This window comes from Staurois parvus, unplaced genomic scaffold, assembly GCF_062004578.1.
Source record: "Staurois parvus isolate SC_StPar_1 unplaced genomic scaffold, SC_StPar_1.0 ptg000715l, whole genome shotgun sequence".
NCBI classification, from domain to species: Eukaryota; Metazoa; Chordata; class Amphibia; order Anura; family Ranidae; genus Staurois; species Staurois parvus.
The window spans coordinates 8,817,679-8,838,167 of NW_028318511.1; the positions used below are offsets into that span (position 1 = coordinate 8,817,679).

The 20,489-nt window shown below is 41.3% G+C and overlaps 1 protein-coding gene across 3 annotated transcripts in view; it reads right to left on the reverse strand.

The window, feature by feature from the left end:
• EPS8L2 (EPS8 signaling adaptor L2) overlaps nucleotides 1-20,489 on the reverse strand; it is a 219,546-nt gene that overhangs the window by 79,815 nt on the left and 119,242 nt on the right. For 2 of the 3 annotated variants that reach the window (XM_089653578.1, XM_089653576.1), the window contains exon 4: nucleotides 4,400-4,464. In XM_089653578.1, the coding sequence (XP_089509704.1) occupies nucleotides 4,400-4,464 (65 nt within the window). Of the gene's footprint in view, nucleotides 1-4,399; nucleotides 4,465-4,581; nucleotides 4,723-20,489 lie in introns of those variants that run through there. The other variant, XM_089653577.1, reaches the window with a different exon arrangement.

Genomic DNA, 20,489 nt, shown 5'->3' on the forward strand with positions numbered 1-20,489 from the left:
TAGATTTCAGCAGAATTTAAATTGTTTTGTTTAATTTGCACAAGATGATTTTTCATTATATTATTTTTTTTGTAATGAGTGGCCATTACTTTTTGCATTGAAAGGAGTGAGTTTTTTGTTAAGCGTGTTTACTTTATTCAAACTTTGTCACATATATGAGGCAGTCAAATTTAAAAAAATAAAATAAAAAATATATATTCATTGCATGCAAAGTTTTGGTTATGTGAATATTTCTGGGGAAGGGGTCCATAGCTTTCATCAAATTCTTAGTAAGTCCATGACTCAAAAAAGGTTAAGCACCACTGTGCAGGTCCCTAAAGCAAAATTAACCTCTCTTAATCAACATGAACTATTTTTAATCCTTATGCTTCTAACCTTAGTAAATAGAAATGAAAGTATATTATATTTACTTGTTATAAACTTTTTTTTAAACATTTCTTGCTTCCTGGTTTCAGGCCTAGGCCAAAATGATCTCATACACCCTTTGAGTCTTCATGAGTATTTTTTTCAAAGTGTTTTTCAAAGTGATTTCTCAACAAAATAAAGTATGGAGAAATGGATGGATAGGAGAGTTGATGATTATTAAAAATTTATTAAATAGTGTTTTCAGTTTGTGGTGTTGAGATAAAGTTTAATTTCACTTTAACCAGATAATCATTGAACCTTTGTACCTTTAATATTTCAGTAATTAAAGGAGTTAGTTGGCAACCCTGCCACATTAGCAGTTTACAGGCTATCCTACCATTCAGTAGCTAGTCCATTAGAAACAATGTCTTTTACTTACAAGGAGAAAACATTATAAACATTCTTTGCTATCGCTAATCTCATATGGTCTTGTTTGTCACTCGATATGCCAGTCATCTATTCTCATCACCTTTATACAATCCGATGTCAATTAAAGGAGTGGCTTTGTTGAGCCATGTGTGAACTTTGAGTCTAACCTGCTTGTCTGTGTCATGGTGAAATGCTGAGCACACCCTGCTGTGCAGAGCCACAGTACACTGCTGTTCCGTGTACACTTACCACTGATACTCTGTGTCTGTGTTTGACCCGTTTTAACTGACCAAACAGCATTCTAGCACCTAATCAAACGGAATGTATAGTTTTTTTTCACATTTTTGATATATACGGTAATCTTATCTGTATAATTTTTAGATCCTTGTTTCTATATATAATTTGTAGTCATATATGTACAAGGTGTCCATAAATTCTGGACACATAGGTATTATCACTATGTTTTTTTCTCAATATCCATTTTGCCTGTGTGTCCAGACTTTAGGGACACCCTGAACACAGGGCAGCCATATTTGCTTCCTACATGCTCAGGCTCTGCTTCTTGCTTTTATTCCTATACCATGGTTGTGCTTTACCATTTTTTTTTCTTGCAATGCAAGTCTACGAAGTTGATTTACTAAAGGAGTAGAGACTGACCATTAAGCAGATTGACAGCTAGAGAATACGGTGAACATGTTCGGGTAAAATACCCAATCATGTCCGTGGAAAATTAAAAAAAAAAAATATATTTGCTAGCACAGGACTGGGTATTTAAAATGAGCACAGCTTTACTTTTTTCATTATAATTCACTTTGCTATGTAAACAGTCTTTGGTCGTTTAGTAAATCAAGCACTATGAGCTAAATATTTCACTAAAAGCAAAGGGGTTGATTAAGTAATGGAGTAGGAGACTGTTCCCTTAGCATAGTGACTATTTAGGCCTCATTTACATTCAATATACCACAGTGAATGCCCATGCAAGGGCCATGTTTACCTGCAAGGGGATGCACAGTGCAGGAAGTCCCTTTGATGACAAATGGGATGCATTGGCTGTACAAACACAGCTGCTGCTCCCAATATGACATCTGTGTGGGTGCACGGCCCTGAATGCAGACAATGTGTGTTTGGGACTGGTCACCCACATGGATGTCAGATTGGGAGCAGCAGCAGTATCTATGCAGCCGCTACATCCTAATTGTCACCAAAGGGACTGTCCGCCTACCACCGAATGCATGGAACACCTGTGCATTCCGCTGCAAGTAAACACAGCCCTTGCATGGGCGTTTGCTGTAGTATACCTCGTGTGAACAAGACCTTACAAATGAGTGGTCACCTAGCTTTGTAAATCATGTGAAGCTGTGTTCACTTCAATCAAACAATCAAAATTATTGTTTCTTTCTAGCAGAGTAGGGCTTCAGGTATGAGAGAGCGCATGACCTCCACACGACAGTGCTCAGGCCTAAGCAGCCAATCATCAGGCCCAAACACTGTCACCCCTTGTCAAAAATTGGCAGGGATGCAACTGAGGAGGTCATAAGGGAGCATAGTTCTGTGAGCATAAAACCCTAGGGAGTGGGCTATCTGTATACACTGTTATTGTGCCCTGATTAGGCCATGACAGTGTCTCTTTAGGTGTTAAAATGTTAGCACACCCCCATAACAGACATTTTGGTAGTAAGCAATGTCAGATGAATCATCCACTAACTTTGTTTATCTCTTGAAGACTCCAAAAGTGAAATCTGCTGAGAATTTCAGACCAAATTAGCTGGTACTGGCCTCTACCCCAACAAAGTTACACTCCCCCATCTACCGCTAACTCCTTCATATGTATTCTTCATTAATGTAAAGGACATTTAAAACCAATAGAACCAAAAAGATCTGAAGAAAAAGGATACAACAGGCAATTATTAAAATCAAGAACAGAAATTGTGCATTACATAGTTAATCTGGTTGAAAAAAGTCCATCCAGTTCAACCAACAGAGAGAAAAAAAGACACACCCACAAATAGAAAACCTCCATATACACAATCCTATATCCACAGTTGATCCAGAGGAAGGCAAAAAAATCCCAATAAAGTATGATGCAATTTGCTCCAGCAAGGGAAAAAAACTCCTTCCTGGTCCCCCAAGAGGCAATCGGATATTCTCTCCATCAATTTTACCTATAAATATTAGTATCCATATACATTATGTGTACATCAGAACAATCCAGGCCTTTTTTAAAACAATCTACTGAGCTGGCCAGAACCAGCTCTTGAGGGAGTCTATTCCACATTTTCACAGCTCTTACTGTGAAGAAACCTTTTCGTATTTGGAGATTAAATCTTTTTTCCCCCTTGTCCATTGTGATAACCTTAAGCTGAATAACTCTACACCGAGTTTACAATATGGATCACTTATATATTTAAATACGTTGATCATTTCCCCCCTTGATCCTCTCTTCCAAAGAGAGAATAAATTCAGTTCCTCTAATCTTTCCTCATAGCTGAGCTCCTCCATGCCACGTATCAGTTTGGTTACACTTTCTCCAGGTCCTCGAATCTCAGGGTAGGACTAAAACCCTGCTAGTTGCTTCATTCCACCTGTATCTATCAAAAAATAAAATAACTGTCTTAAATGGACTGGCCCAGACCAACACAGAGAACCACTTACGAATAAAGTGCACCCTTCAATCTGTAGTTTGCTCTAGGGGTGTCTTCAAACGCCACGTATACACATGCCCATATGAAAGAGGCAATTCCTGTGTAAACTGTTACAGCAATAAATTAGGATCTAATATATATGCAGAATCACAGTTCTACACTGTGATAGTCAAATCAATTAGACAAACTGATTTAAAAATGAAAAACCACAGGAGCACATTACAGAGCCTGATCACAGCTTGCATGTCCATATGAACAAACACTGCCTTCTACAACGACTTAGGGACATTTCTTCCTAGGTTTATATGCAAAAAAGTCCATGTATCAACTGTCCTTTGTACACATACAGTTCGTGTAACTAAATTGTCTACACAGCCTTTATGGTACTATACATTTCATGCTTTTGACCTATCTGTCTTCACCAGAGCTGTTGTCACACAGAACCATCCATTGTCCAATGCCAAAAATACATACAGACCTTATTTAAGGGCGCAAAAAGGAAAATGTAAAATTTTATAGCCTGTGGCAACCAAGCAGAATTCATCTTTGACATATGACAGTAAACTGAAATAAGATTGATTTACATTATTATCATACTTTATATAGCCTAGCTACGTCTATTCATACATTGTATTGCACGTAATAGACCTAGCACAACCATACCACATAAAACATACGTCACAGAGCAGTCGCTTGAGCAAACATCTGGCTTTTTACATCGCTGACAATGTAGGGTGAAAGAGTGTATTTTGACAGACAAATACGTAGGAAATAGCATGTATGTACATACACATTGATATATAACATCTGATAAGGATATGTAGCATGGCACCCTACAGTGACAGAACTCTCCACCATCTCCACCCATTTTTATGGATCTAGAATCCATAAGGATCCAAAAGACTTACTTAAACCAAGAAAGTCCATTGACAATCACTTTCCTGTCACCTATGCACCTGCCACGTACTGGCAAGAACACTTACCTCAACATTATACTGAGATGTCTCGTGCATGATGACATTTGAGTTGGAATATTTTTTCCTCTGTTCTGTAAGATAAAACATATGTATAGAATAAAAAAATCGATTATGATTATTGAAAAGAGAAATTAATCATCAATTTTTTTTAGACTCATATGGAGAACTGTAGAATACAACATACATACCATCGAATAGTGGGACATCCCAGGGCTGGTTGTTATAATTGTTATATGAATTCATGAGTTAAACAGATCAGTGCCTTCAGCTCACAGCAGTAATAGAATACACGGATCCGAGCAGTGACAGGTTTTCCTCCAACTATCTCGGTTACAGAAAGCAACATCCTATTGATGTTAGAGCACACCCACATTCACCTGTCAGCCCTCCTCTTTAACCCATAAAGTGGTGACTACACCTTCATGGGGAGTGGACAGGTATTTGAGAACCTCTTTGAAGCAATTTCCTTTAGTTTACCATTATCTTTTATGGCCTAATGCTGGAGGTTATTATAGCAGGCTCTTAGTTAGACTGGGCATGGCTGTTTTACAGTGGTTCAAGGTACAAGAACTCTTGTTCTCATCTCATAATGCCATTTAAATAAATCATTATGAATTCTCAGAGCTTAGAAACATTAATAAGGACTTTAAAAACAAAGGACGTGAATGGTTTGAAAGAGCAAAAACCAAAGCTGTACCAAATAAGGAAATGTAGTGGTAGGGAGGAGAGGTCATTTGTGATCTTTGCAATACGGCAATAAGCTGGGTCACCACATATTGAACAATCTAATTGTACAAACGCTGCTTCTGAGTTTATTTAAACTGCATTTGGATTAAAATGCATTTGTACTGGGAAGACTCAGATGTTAACAAATGCCTGTAAACACTTATTCCAAGAGTATCTATACATTATTATTATTATTACATCGAGTTTATATAGCGCCAAGGGTTTGCTCAGCGCTGTACAATAGAGGGGGGGACAATACATGAAACAGTACAGCAACTACAAACAGCACACGAGGGGTTAGAGGGCCCTACTATTTCGAGCTTACAATCTAGGAAAGAGGGGGTAGTGGTACAGGAGGAAGTGGCTGTGGGGGATGGATTGGTAGGAGGAATGAAGGAGGAACGGCTGCTAGGTGAGGTTGGGGTAGGCTTCCCTGAAGAGGTGGGTTTTCAGGGAGCGCCTGAAGGTGAGGAGGGAAGGTGACAGTCTGATGGATTGGGGTAGTGAGTTCCAGAGGATGAGGGAGGACCTGGAGAAGTCTTGCAGTTGTGTGTGGGAGGAGGAGACCAGGGAGCAAGATAGAAGGAGGTCCTGTGAAGAGCGAAGGGTACGGGTAGGGTGGTACCTGGGAATCAGTTTGGTGAGGTAGTTAGGGGCAGTGTTGTGAATGGCTTTGTAGGTCAGAGTGAGTAGTTTGAATTTGATGCGTTGGGCAATATGGAGCCAGTGGAGGGATAGGCAGAGGGGGGTGGCAGAGGTGGAGCGGTTGGTGAGGTGGATGAGTCTAGCCACTGAGTTCAGGATGGTCTGAAGCGGGGAGAGCCTGCACTGGGGTAGGCCGGTGAGGAGGGAGTTGCAGTAGTCGAGGCGTGAGATAATTAGGTTTGTAACTGTTTCTGTTTGGGTCTATTTCCTTGGAATTCACTATCAAACTTTAAGAGACACTGCTGTCTACCCATGTAGGTCAAAGTGACACAACCTCCTGATTCATCCACAGTTCCTCACTGCCTTCGTATTACAGGCCCCCACCCCCTCGCCCAGGTAAACTTATAGTGACACTAAAACTTTGTTTTGCTTTTTTCAAATAACAAACATGTCTATTTTTACCTGCTCTGTGCAGTGATTTTGCACAGATCTGCTCCAATCCTCTTCTTTTCAGGTCCCCGCTGGCACTCCTGGTTTCTCCCCCTCAAGCAGAACAACCAGGGAAAGCCTCTTGCCCTGGGGGCGCCACTGTGTGCTCATCCCCGAGCTGCTGCTCTATGTGTCCATAAGACACATAGAGCCGTGGCTTGGTCCTACCCCCTGCTATCTCCTCATTTGCTCACTGGTAATGATTGACAGCAGTGGGAGCCAATGGGCTCCTGCTGTTATCTCAGCCATTGAGAAGGGAGAGTTCCCAGACAGCAGACGCTGTCGAGAACATCGGAGAGGGCTCAGGTAAGGGGGGGGGGGCGATGCGCACAGAATGCATAAAATACATGAAGATAAAAAACCTGGAGCCTTTAGAACCACTTTCAGTGTTGGATGGGGTTGACGCTTCGGGTGGTTGCCTTTTTTTTAGTTTTCAGCACTGTGATAGTTTGACCTACAATTACAAATTAATTTTATATCATATTTTTGAGAGAAATAAAGCTTTCTTTTAGTGGTATTTATTCTTCACTGGGTTTCTTATTTTTTACTATATAAAGTTAAAAAGACTGAACATTTTCCTATAGTTTCTGTTATAAAGCTTTGCAAAAACAATATAATCTTTTTTCATAAATTGAGGTAAAAATGTATCCTGCTACATTTATTTGGTGAAATATATAATATATGCACAGGGTGGCCAACACATACAGAATATTTTTTATTAATTAATTCTGTAATTATTATTTTGGAAATAAAGGTATTTTTAGCTACAATTTCCCATTTTCCCTATGTATGGCACCTTTTGAGATGCCCTGAAAAAAAAATTATATATATATATATATCCCTCCCCCCCATTCCATGACAATGGCAATCAAGACACCGTTTTCGGCTAGTGGTACTAGAAGACACTGTTCTGGTGTAGCTGGTGACCAGGTTACTGTTGTTGGCTTGCACTGGCACTGGTGTCACTCTACCAGTGTGGTGGCAATCAGGACACTGTTGCTGATTTACACTGACTCTGGTGACACAGTCCTGGTGTGATTGTTATCAGAAACATTGTCGTTGGCTGACACTGGCTCTGGTGGTACTGAAATTGGCAAGCAAACAGGACAATGTTGCTAGGTTTTGCATTCTGGCAACAATGGAGCAAGGGTGGTGGTGGTCTGAAACACTGTTTCTGGTTTATACTGGTCTGGCAACACTGGGACTGTTATGGCGGCAATCAGAAACACTGTGGCAAGCTACACTGGTCTGGTAACACTGTATTATTTTGGCAGCAATCAAGGACACTGTGGCTGGAGGCACTGGTCTGGTGACTCTGGGCTGGTGTTGCGGCAATCAGGGGCAGACTTTCTAATTGCACTGGTCCACTGACACAGAGAACTGGTGAAGCTAGAAATCTGGGACACTGTAGTTGGCTACTTCTTTCCCCATGCAAGTCAATAAGAAAGAAAAAGCAGCTTGAAGCAGCTTATGAGATCAACTACATGTCAGATATTCCTGTCAATGAACACTCAATGGCCACAGTAAATGGAACCATCACATCTAAGGACTTGTAGGCAGAAATATATTATTTGTTTTTTAGAAATGCTTTTGTTTCCCAGTTATTTGAACTATAACAATATATTCAACCCTGTAGACTCTTAACCTTATCTTAGATGCCCCCCCACACTCACACCCACACCCACCCCTCCCCAGGAACTTACTTAAGTCCTCCTAATAGTGAGGGCCTCCTTTGGTATTTACAATCTTCCCATAGTCTTGCCCAGCGCAGTTTGATCCTGAGTGGCAACTTTCCATATACTTGATGTGGGCCGTGTGTGCACTGTTAGAGTATGGCCCAGTTCAAGTCTATGGGGCATTACTGCACAGTGCGGGCAGCTTTCTGGAAGCAGGATGTAAACAATAGTGGAAGCAACAGCCATTTGCAAGAGCTCAGTAAGCACCTGGGTAGGGAAGGTGAGATTAGGTTAGGGAATTGGGGGGGGGCTGTAGGGTTTATTTTAGTAAACCTTAATTCATTATTTAATTAAATTAAAGTGATTTAAATGAATGAATGAATTAAAGCTTAACTACAGCCGCATAAAAAAATCAACATTGCCAGTCCACTCTGCCTTACGATTAGGATAGGCACCAATAACCATACGGTACCCCTTCTTTGGCAAATGGAGGTTGAGAATAACTCTGCCTTGCAACATTAAACAGCACATAAGGAGAAATGTGAATGCTAACTAATGTTGTCATGACATTCCCCCTTTAATCCCTTAATTAACACTCTATACTAAGAATATTAATGTACTGTATGTACTCTGTAGCGCACATAATACTATGAATCCTTTGATTAGGTAAAACTATTGATAAACTACATGTACTTTTTCTATGGTTTAAATAATATTAACACTAAAGCCATCCAGCAAAAGCAATGCAGAAAGCCTACTTCAGACTGTTGAGACCTGTTGTGGTATTCTTAGGACTGACATTCATTCCTCTGCTTTGCTTATTACCATTATACAGTAAATTAAAAAAAACTCAAAAAAAGGGGATACTACCAGTCTTCCTGTATGGGGCCCAGGCTAGCAGGGGTCCCAGGCAGCTGGGTGAATCAGGTGTGGGCAGGGAGGGCGATTGGCATGGCGGGGGGTGGGGGGGATTACTGGAATCAATCCCGATTGACTCTCTCTGCAGCAGCTGAAAGCTGGACTCTTCTTCTCTCCCTCCTGCTGGCTTTCAGCTGCTGCAGAGACCCATACAGGTGATTGGTTTTAGTAATTGCCCCTCTTGCCGCACTCATCATCCTTACTGTGCACCACGTTTCCCCCTGCTGCCCAGGCCCCCTTGAGTGCCCCTACCCCTGCAGTGCTGCCAGTTTCCCACCGGAAGCTGCAAGCACACAATGGAATCCTTCAGAATGGTGAGTGGGGGATGGGCCGAGTAAATATGTTGCATTTACCATCCCCTTCCTTTCCTGAATGAACACAATGATTGATCATTATTAATCACTGTGTTCATTCATAACTGAAGCACAGTTAGCTGGGTTGTTTTTTTTTTTGGGAGGGGGTGGGTCCCTGTCAGGTTGGCTGTGTGGGGCCCACTTGTTTCTAATAGCAGCCCTGTGTGTAACTCAAATATTAGAGTCTTATATAGACTTCAATGTGTTAATGTAATTTCAAAAAATAATTTACAATAGTTTTAAATCTGCATCTTTTATTAAATAATGCTTGGTGATTCTACCATGAGGGTGCTTGGTCCGACACTTGCTGTTATAGGGAGATATTACCCTTTACCTTTCTCTCAGTTGTGCTTCTACATTGTCACCCTGTCAAATGGCTTTTATATGGAGATTACTACAGGCTGTTTTATCACACAATTAAGCAGACATTGGCCACTATTGTGACAATCAGGAAACCCACCGTGGGAGATGTATGTATTTGGAAGAACTTTGCTATCTAAATCTCAACTCCAAGAAAATTTAAAATTCTCCATGGCAATGCAGGTACCACCCCATTGCAAGGGTTAAACTGATTGTAAATCCTCACCTCATTCAGTTTAAAATTGTTAGAAATTCTGTATATAACCCTACAGAACAGAAAATGTACAGTTCACATGTGCTTTTCTGCATGCTTTACAGGAAACAGGAAACTTTATTTCAGAGAAAATACATAGAGTTTATCATAGATGCAGCTACCAACTTATAAACACTGCCATCTACTGGTTGCAGAATATATTTCTACTGAATACTGATGTAGTTGTTGCACACATGAACACTGAATTCCAACAAAAATAGAAATGAAAGGCAAACCATTTGTGTATGGATATAAAAAAAGTTATATACACCTTTTTCCCCCTTTTATCTAAGTGATCACATACCCTTTGTTCTCTACTGCATAAGAACTGGGGGAGGAGAAACAGCAATACACTGATTTTGGCTGTGAACCTGCGATGGCTGTGGCCAATTGTAGCACAGAGATCAATCTGTTAGTAAACACACAACATAAATCTGGCTGGTTTTGCTCTCTGATCTCACTTACCGTGCAGAGCTGAAATCAGGAAGAAAAGACAGCCAGTCTGTGAGTAAAATCAGCACACATACACTTGTTAGGCACACAGCTAACCCATTGATTGCCCTCCTGATCACCAGTGGTGTATTTAATTTTTTTTGCTGCCTTAGGCAACACAAAAATTGCCTGCCAGCACACATACACTTGTTAGGCACACAGCTAACCCATTGATTGCCCTCCTGATCACCAGTGGTGTGCTTAATTTTTTTTGCTGCTGTCAGGGATGGACTCGCCAATGGTGGAGGGACTCACCTGCGTTGTGGGCTGCAGTACTAGGGCTAGCCAGCGGGTGCTCTCAGCAACCAGAAGCTCACTCCTGCAGTCAGCCATCACCTGAGGCTGATTGCAGGAGGTGTATTTAAGGAATGGCCAGACCTGCAGTCAGTGCCTTGTTGTACTGTTTCGCTTGGCCCCGGTATCCTGATCCTGCTTGCTTCTACCCTGATTCTGCATGAACTTTGCCTGTACTGACCTTGGCTAGTCCTGACCACTCTCCCACCTGCTCCTGGTACCTTGTTTGCCCGTTTGTTAACGACCCGGCCTGCCTGACTACGTTTAGTGTTGTATGTATGGTTGTTTGTTGAAGGTTTGGTTTGTTGCACTGTGTTATGTTTTGCACTGCGTTTATGTATTGTTAGGCTTTAATAAATTGTATTGTTATACTATACCTGAAGCCTGCGTTTCCCTGTGTCAGTCCACAGACTTCTGGTCATACCCAGATTCCTGACAGCTGCCCTAGGCAACACAAAAACTGCCTGCTCCCTAAGATCAAGCCAATCACAGCACAGGCCCATAGAGCCCATTGTAGCCTTCCAAAGGTGCTTTCAAACCCTAACTGACTGCCTCCAAATTCAGCAGCACCTGTTATTCACCCATTCACAGCCCAGCTTGGGGTTGAGGTGGAAACAACCAAGTTAAAATGGTAATAAAGTCACTTTCAATATTTTCACCAACAGGTAAGCTTATAATAAAGCTTACCTGTAGGTCAAATAAATATCTCCTAAATGTGAACCGTTTAGGAGATATTCTATGGAGCAGCAGCCGGTGACAATTACAGCACATGCGCTCTGAAGGAACGGCATACCCGTGCCGTTCATTCAGAGCTGTGTGACATGGCCGAAACTCCCGCAGTGTCATCATCGGTGGCTCTGCCATGGAAGCAGCCGCAGCCTGTAAACCAGCCTGGCATCTGCATCAGAGACTGCTACACCATAGTGAACTAGGGCAGAGCATGGCACAGTATAGGGGTCCACACAACTCTGCAAAAGAAAGGTCTCTAAAGACGTTAGGTAGTCAAAAAACTGTCTAACACATTTTGCGAGACCCTAAAATCAAAGGCTGGAAAGGTTACTGTTCTGAAAAGTTAAGTTACAAAGAAAAGTTAAGTTTTTAGTTATTGTTACTGTGTGTTATTGTTAACTGTTGTTGTTTTCTTTGCAGGAACACCAATCAGCTGGAGCACTGATCTGTGTATTCTGATACCAGCAGGGTGCTGCTGTCAGAATGCATATGTAGCACCTCTCTAGCTAGGAGGAGCTAGACTCCAATTGTTAGCTAGGGCTGAGTAGAAGTCCGGGTGTAATAGCTAGTGGGGATCAAAATTTGGTCAGAGCTGAGAGGCTCTGCAGACCAGCTCACTGGAATTTCCACCTGCTCTAGAACTTTGTAGAAAGGTCTAGAAGCAGTGGGTGGATCTGAGCAGTGGCTGGTCTGTACTCTTAGAGGATCTTGGCCAATCCCCAATAGGAGGATTGGCAAGGGGTCAGGACAACCTTTAAGAGTAACTGAGCCTGCTTAGCAGAAGGAGGAGAGTGGTGGTGGGAGTTTGGGTGGAAGAGAGAGAGGATGTGAGACTGGAGTCGGGAGACTATGAGGGGGCCCAGATGGAGAGGGGCTCACCTGCAGGCAGAAGACCTTGGAAGGCTGAAAGCTTGGAACTTCCCTGGCCTCCTGAGAGAAGACTACCTGTGTGGCAGGGAAGGAGCATCCCAGCTAGAAGGCTGGTAGCAGCCACTGACCTACCGGCAGCACAGGAGAGGGACCAAGTGAGTAAAACTGTATCCCCTGGGCAAGTAAGGGGAAAGGAGCAATCTGGTGGGAAACTGTATCAGCTTTTTACCTGGGACTGTTCATATTACAGAGGTCAAATATTCCTGTAGTTCTTGACCAGGTTTGCACACACTGCAACAGGGATTTTGGCCCACTCCTCCACACAGATCTCCTCTAGATCTGTCAGGTTTCGGGGCTGTCACTGAGCAACAGAGTTTCAGCTCCCTCCAAAGGTGTTCTATTGGATTTAGGTCTGGAGACTGGCTAGGCCACTCCAGAACCTTGATATGCTTCTTACGGAGCCACTCCTTGGTTATCCGGGCTGTGTGCGGCGGGTCGTTGTCATGTTGGAAGACCCAGCCACGACCCATCTTCAATGCTCTGACTGAGGGAAGGAGGTTGTTGCTCAAAATCTCACAATAAATGGCCCCATTCATCCTCTCCTTAATACAGTGCAATCGTCCTGTCCCCTTTGCAGAAAAGCACCCCCAAAGCATGATGTTCCCACCCCATGCTTCACAGTATGAATGGTGTTCTTGGGATGCAACTCATCCTTCTTTTTCCTCCAAACACGACGAGTGAAGTTTAGATCAAAAAGTTCTACTTTGGTCTCATCTGACCACATGACTTTCTCCCATGCCTCCTTTGGATCATCCAGATGGTCATTGGCAAACTTCAGACGGGCCTGGACATGTAATGACTTGAGCAGAGGAACCTTCCGTGCAATGCATGATTTGAAACCATGACGACGTAGTGTTCTACCGACAGTGACCTTTGAAACTGTGGTCCCAGCTCTCTTCATGTCATTGACCAGCTCCTCCCTTGTAGTTCTGGGCTGATTCCTCACCTTTCTTATCATCAGTGATACCCCACGAGGTGAGATCTTGCATGGAGCCCCAGTCCGAGGGAGACTGACAGTCTTCTTTAGCCTCTTCCATTTTCTAACAATTGCTCCAATAGTTAATCTATTTTCACCAAGCTGCTTGGCAATTGCCCTGTAGCCCTTTCCAGCCTTGCGAAGGTCCACAATTTTGTCTCTGGTGTCTTTTGACAGCTCTATGATCTTGCCCATGGTAGTAGTTGGCGTCTGACTGACTGTGGGGTGGACAGGTGTCTTTAAAGAGCTCAGACAGGTGCTACTAAGTTAGATTAATGATCTGTACAATGTTACTATGGTAACATTGTACTACTTTGGTCATAGTGAAATATGAAAAAAAAATCTTAGAAAAAAACTGTAATAAAAAATTAAAAATAATAAAAAAATGAAAAAAAATAAAAATAAAATATTTTTTTTTTCATACTGCCACCAGTCAGTGTCCCTGATCACCGCCATGCCAGTTATATGATGATGCTGTACTGCACTGGTGACAGTATGTAAAAAAAAAATAGTGAAAATAATTTTTTTCATTTTTTCATTTTCTGAAAAATTATGACAAAAAAAATACAACTTCAAAAACCTCGCCATTCCTCTTATGAAGTACGTCGGACTGTCTACTTTGCAAAAAGGGGTCATTTGGGGGATATCTGTACTGTTCTGACATTCTTGGACCTCAAGAAATTAGATTGGCTGTCAGTACTTCAGGATTGATCAATATTCAGATCTATACCATAGTTTGTGAACTCTATAACTTTCCTACAAACTAAAAAATACATCCTAATTTGGGTTATTTTCACCAAAGACATGTAGCAGAATACATCTTGCCCTAAATTTATGAAGAACAATTATTTATTTTCAAACTTTTATAACAGAAACAAAGAAAAACTTTTTTTTTCAAAATGTTCGGTCTTTTTTTGTTAATTTAGCAAAAATAAAAACCCCAGCGGTGATTAAATACCACCAAAAGAAAGCTCTAGTTGTGTGAAGAAAATGATAAAATTTTAGTTTGGGTGCAATCTTGTATGACCGCGCAATTGTCATTCAAAGTGTGAGAGCTCTGAAACCTGAAAAATGGCCTGAGCAGGAAGGGGGTAAAAGTGCCCGGTATGGAAGTGGTTAATTTGTGAAAAAAATGTTTCATATATCACATAATGTAAATTGATATACACTATATGATCAAAAGTTTGTGGACACCAGACCAACACACGTACAATATACGAGCCAACATTTTGGGGTTATAACAGATTCCACTGGAAAGCGTGTCTCTGGGAATTTGGTCCATTTATTCAAAAGAGCATTTGTGAGGTCCAATACTGATGTTGAATGAAAAGGTCTGGCATGCAATAGGCATTTGAATTTGTCCAAAAGATTTTCAATAGGGTTGAGGTCAAGGCTCTGTGAAGGCAACTCAGGTTCCTCCACCACCAAGCTCATCAAACCATACCATTTTGGACCTGACTTTTGGGCACAACCCCATCCTAAAACTGTCAACACAAGGTTGGAAGCACACAGTAGTTTCATATTTCTTTATATGCTGTAACATTAACAAGAACCTTCATTGGAAACAAATGCACTCAATAATTACTGTAGAAGGAGGTGTCACATAATTTTTGCCATATAGTATTTGAGATTATTAGGTGTCCACAAACTTTTGATCATATAGTGTATATACTGTACAAATGAGTGTTGTATACTGTGTTTCATTTATATAACTGTGTAATTAGTTTTTGTTGAATACAGGGTGCATAAAAATATAGTGATATTTACTATAGAGCTCTGCACACATTCGATAGTAGTTAGCCTTATAAATAGACCCTAAATATTGCTCTGCCACTGAAGCATTAGCTTTACCAGAGGCACATAGATGTGTGAAGTATCATCCATAACAAGAATGGAAAGATATCTTTAGTATTTCAAAATGGACATTTATAGATACACAATGGGCTTTCATATTATAGCATTATCTTATATTTTAGGAAGCTATGTCCTGCAATAAATAATGCATTATCCAAATATGTTGTCTTGGCATATCCAGTATATGTAAATAGCCTGAAGGAAGGATAATGAAAATGTATGCCTAAAATAGAAATAGCATGTAAACCTATTTAGTATTATGTTCCTATAAACATATTTCCCCCCTTTGGCATGGTAAGAAGGGTATGACTAGTTGATCTATGCACACTGAGTATCACTTTTTTCACCTGCAGCTAGATAAAAATAATTACTTCCTGACTAAAAAAATAATATGTACATGCAATCAGTTAAAGTGGTTCTGAAGCCTAATTAATGCATTCTCTGCATTAAGGTACAAAATGTTTATGTAACAGTACTCATACCCTCCCTCCTCCCCTTATACTCTCATGAGCCCCCACCTGATCCAGAGCTGTGCCCGTCTGTAGTAGCTCTCCCCGGGCTCACAGACTTTTTTGAGGCAGTGGGAGCCATTGGCTCCCGCTGCTTGTCAGTCAAATTATATGACGACGAGTGGGGGGGGGCAGGGCCAAGCTATGGTCAAAGGCAGCGTGGCTCAGGTGGTATGCTACAATAGTGAGCAGCTACCTATGGTCCCACACCAAAAAGAGGTAGAGATAGGAGCAGAGGAGGATTGGTGGATAAAGGCAGCATGGCTCAGGAGTGAGCCCGCAGGTATGCTACAATAGGGAGCTGCCACCTATGGTCTCATACCAAAAAGAGGTAGAGGTGCAGGAGAGGAGGATCGGGGCCACTCCGTGCAATTCAACAAGTATGTCATGTTTGTTATTTTTTTTTTAAACAAGCATTCCCATTAGCTTTTGCAGCAGAGGATTATCATCTAATTTATATTAGGTCCTCTATACTGGAAAGTATAGTCCCAAGGTTTCCAACGAGATAGGAGCAGAGGAGGATTGGTGGACAAAGGCAGCGTGGCTCAGGAGTGAGCCCACAGGTATGCTACAATAGGGAGCAGCTACCTATGGTCCCACACCAAATGGAGGTAGAGATAGGAGCAGAGGAGGATTGGTGGATAAAGGCAGCGTGGCTCAGGAGCGAACTCGCAGCTATGCTAGAATAGGGAGCAGTTACCTATGGTCCCACACCAAAAACAGGTAGTTAGGGGCAGAGGAGGATTGGTGGACAAAAGCAGCGTGGCTCAGGAGCGAGCCCACAGGTATGCTACAATAGGGAGCAGCTACCTATGGTCCCACACCAAAAAGAGGTAGAGATAGGAGCAGAGGAGGAGTGGTGGACAAAGGCAGCGTGGCTCAGGAGTGAGCCTGCAGGTATGCTACAATAGGGAGCTGCCACCTATGATCTCACACCAAAAAGAGGTAGAGGTGCAGGAGAGGAGGATCGGGGCCACTCTGTGCAATTCAACAAGTATGTCATGTTTGTTATTTTTTTTTTAAACAAGCATTCCCATTAGCTTTTGCAGCAGAGGATTATCATTTAATTTATATTGGGTCCTCTATACTGGAAAGTAAAGTCCCAAGGTTTCCAACAGCAACCAATCAGATTGAAACCAAATGAAAGGCTGTATCTGATTGGATGTAGGTTTGTGTACAGGCATCAAGCTATTCTAGGCATACCTGAATGAAGGCCCCCTTTTTACAAGCCTCACCCCTTGTGTCATGTGATTGTTTTTGTAAAAACTACAATCATTGCATTATCGTTGACTGCATGCAGTTTGCTTTATATGTTAGACTTTCAACTGTACATATATAAAGATGGTTTCCTGAACTATAAAAATGAATATGACTCTTCTCGGCACCTTCAGTACCCCTTCCCCCTATGGTTCACTTTCAGAATTTAGCTTTAACTGCCTCCCGCCCGCCATATAAAACAATGACGGACGCAAGGCGGTTCTCTCGTTCTGGGAGGACGTCATATGACGTCCTCCCATTCTAACCGTGCATGCGCGGCTCTGGGAGTCCACAGCACGGCGATCGGCGGTGCGCTGTGTCCCTCGTACACAGTGGATCACCAATCAACGGAAAGAGCCAAAGATGTCGGCTTGGTCATGTGATCAGCTGTGTCCAATCACAGCTGATCACATGTAAACAGGGAAATGCCGGTTATCGGCATTTCTCTCCCCACGAGCTGAAATTCTAATTTCAAATAGAACAGAATAAAATAGAAGGAATATAACACTCAATTTTGTTCCAAAATTTGAATTTTGAAAATAATAGAATAGAATAGATTAAAATAGAAAATTAATAGAATAGAAAAGAATAGAATAGAAAAATAGAAAAGAACAGAATAGAAAAATAGAAAAGAATATAGATGTCTTCCAAAATTCAAATTTCGAAATTTGAAAAGAATAAGATAGAAAGAATATAGCTATCTGCTGAAATTAGAATTTTGAAAAGAATAGAATGAATAAAATAGAATAGAAAAGAATATAGAAAAACAGAATAGAATAGAAAATAAAAGCATACAATAGAAAATAAAGGAATAGAATAGAAAATAGTACAGAAAAAAAATGAATCGATTAAAATAGAATAGAAAAGAAAGAATATGGTCATCGTCTGAAATTCGAAGTTCGAAGAGAATAGAACCACCTATTCTTCACAATCAATTCGGATAGATTTGCTATTTTTGATTCAAATTTGATTTAAATATGTTGAGTCAATTGTAAAGATTCGAATCTGGTTGAAAATGAATAAACTAAACAAAATTAAATAAAATTCATTACAAATTCAACAAAACAAAAGTAGTAACTTAACAAATCGATCTGAAAGGAAACACATTTTTTTGTCCTGCACATGTCTAGGGGCACGTATTTAACACATCTGTAAGCAGAAGCTAGTACCCATTTTAGGGAAACCTCTCTTTAATCCCGTTAAACTTGATAGACCAGAATATTTTTGTCCTTGTAGGTGCACATATAGAGGGGATCAACTATTGATGCAAATTATGTTGTTATTGTGTTAATGCCTAAAAAATTTGAAAGTCTATGAATCAGCTGTAAGGAAAACATTTTTGTAGTAGCTGAACTACCCTGCACCTATTGCAGTAGGTAATCAGTAAATCTCTACATTTAAAACTGACATTTCTTCACAATTTAGACAAATATTCTTTGTTTGTCCTCCTAGTCACCTTTTCTGAACAGCTGCCTATGTAAAAAGCACTTCAAATTGCAGAATGTATTTATTCTAGCCCTGGAAGATGTCTGGTTATGACGAAACGTGTCGGGTGGAGCCTCCCTTGTGATGTCATCACATTGGATCACCATTTTGGACCATCTCTGTGAATTGATGCTTTTTATCTTTTTGTCTATTTAATAAACTGGCTGTTATTTACTGCACTATGAGAGGCACCTCTTTATTTTGCATGAACAAACATTGACCCTAAAACATTGAGATGGCTTGATGAGTTTCGGGCAGTGCACTTGGTTCCATATAGGCACAAGAATCTGGATATATATATATATATAGTCTTGGGCAGTGCACTTGGTTCCATATAGACACAAGAGTCTGGATAATATATACATTGAGAATGTTATGACCCCCTATAGTGAAGGGGTCTAGAGATCTGGTAAACCTCCGATTTGATAATACAGTGGTGGCTATTCACGATGGTGGTTATGTGGGAATGAAGATTTTTACTATTCAACACAGAAATCAGGGGACTGGTTTACCTTCTATGGACTGTTTGGGATGTGTTTTTAATTTTTTTGTTTACATTTGAGCACTATTTATTTATGCAGTATTGTATGTACATTATTAACTTTGTTTGCTATAGATTGTTTTTGCTTAGCGCAACACTAATTTATATTTTGCTTTGGTACTGAGAGGGGATATCCTCTAGGTGTGTTTGCGGCTTTGCACGACGAGAGTGTGGGGTATTTGCGCAGTGCATTATTTAATTTAGTATTTATTAAAGTAGTTACTTTTTTGAGCTCCCACTTCACCAGGCTCAGTCTAGGCACTAGTGAAGTAGTGAGTGCCTTCCCTCAGCTTCATAGGAATGCTACATCACTAAAGGATACAGGCAGATGTCGGGAATGTAATAGCGAAATCTTACTAGACTTCACCATTCTAATGAGATTTCTGTATTTAATTTCTGAAGACCTGTGCCATCTTTATTTAGGAATCATCTAGGGGGGTTCTCAACCAAAGACTTGCGAGCCATATGTGGTCCACAGAGCCCTCTGATGTGGCCCGTGACCTCATGGTCTGGGATGGCATCAGTGTGCAGTGAGCCAGCGCCAGCAGCAGGGGAAGCAAGTGGTGACTGAAGGAGCAGGAACTGCATAGATAGATGCTTCCTCTGTAGTGCCCGCTCCTGTGCCAGGCAGAGTGATACCAAGTACACTTCACCTGGGACCTTTCTAGCAGCCTAGCGATGCCAGCAGAAGCTGGAAGAGAAAAAGGTCAGTTTATTGAACGTCACATAGGTTTGCAATGGGCATATTAAAATAGGGTTACTGAGCTGCTTTCACACTGATCTGCAGATCCAGTGCAGCGCACCTGTGGCTTTCCTGCCAGTTTGCTGTATTGAGTCATAGACTTCTAATAAATCCTGCAGGTTTGGTGCACTTGCTGAAAGTGCACCACACCTGCAAGATATAATAGAAGTCTATGGCAAAGTGCAGCTAACTGGCAGGAAAGCCACAGGTGCGCTGTGCTGCACCCATCTTGTGGGTAAACTACCGCAAATCAGTGTGAAAGCAGCCTTATTGGGGGCTCAGGACATCAAGGGCTCATTTACATTTGCAGTTTGGAGGCAATAAAACCCCATATTAGGAATGCATTTTTACCACACTCCCCCAACCACTGGTGTAGTGTCAGGGGTCAATGTTGGCCCCGTCCCATGCTCCAGGGGGCTTGTGCAGCCTCCCTGTCACATTCTGTTTTACACTTGGACAGGAGGGGCAGCAGGGGGCAGCATATGCAGGCATTCAGGGGCTGCAGGAGGAAAATGTTCATTTTACTATTCAAAATAGAAAATTCGATATCCTGAACTATATTCAGGTATACTCATCCTCTTGTACAGCTGTGAATGATCTACATGTATCAGGATGATCTGTATGTATTCTTTATAAACTTTTGTACAAACGTGTTTACTAAGCACGCAAACTTATAGACAGGTGAGCAGAGGCTGATATATAAGCACATGCAATGACCAGACATGCCTATGATGAGCAAATATTATAGACCAGGGGTCTCCAAACTCTCTAAACAAAGGGCCAGTTTACTGTTTTTAAGACTTTGGGGGGGGGGGGGGCTGGTCTGTAAAAAATGCCCTGGCGTCAAAGGGAGTAAACAATACCTCA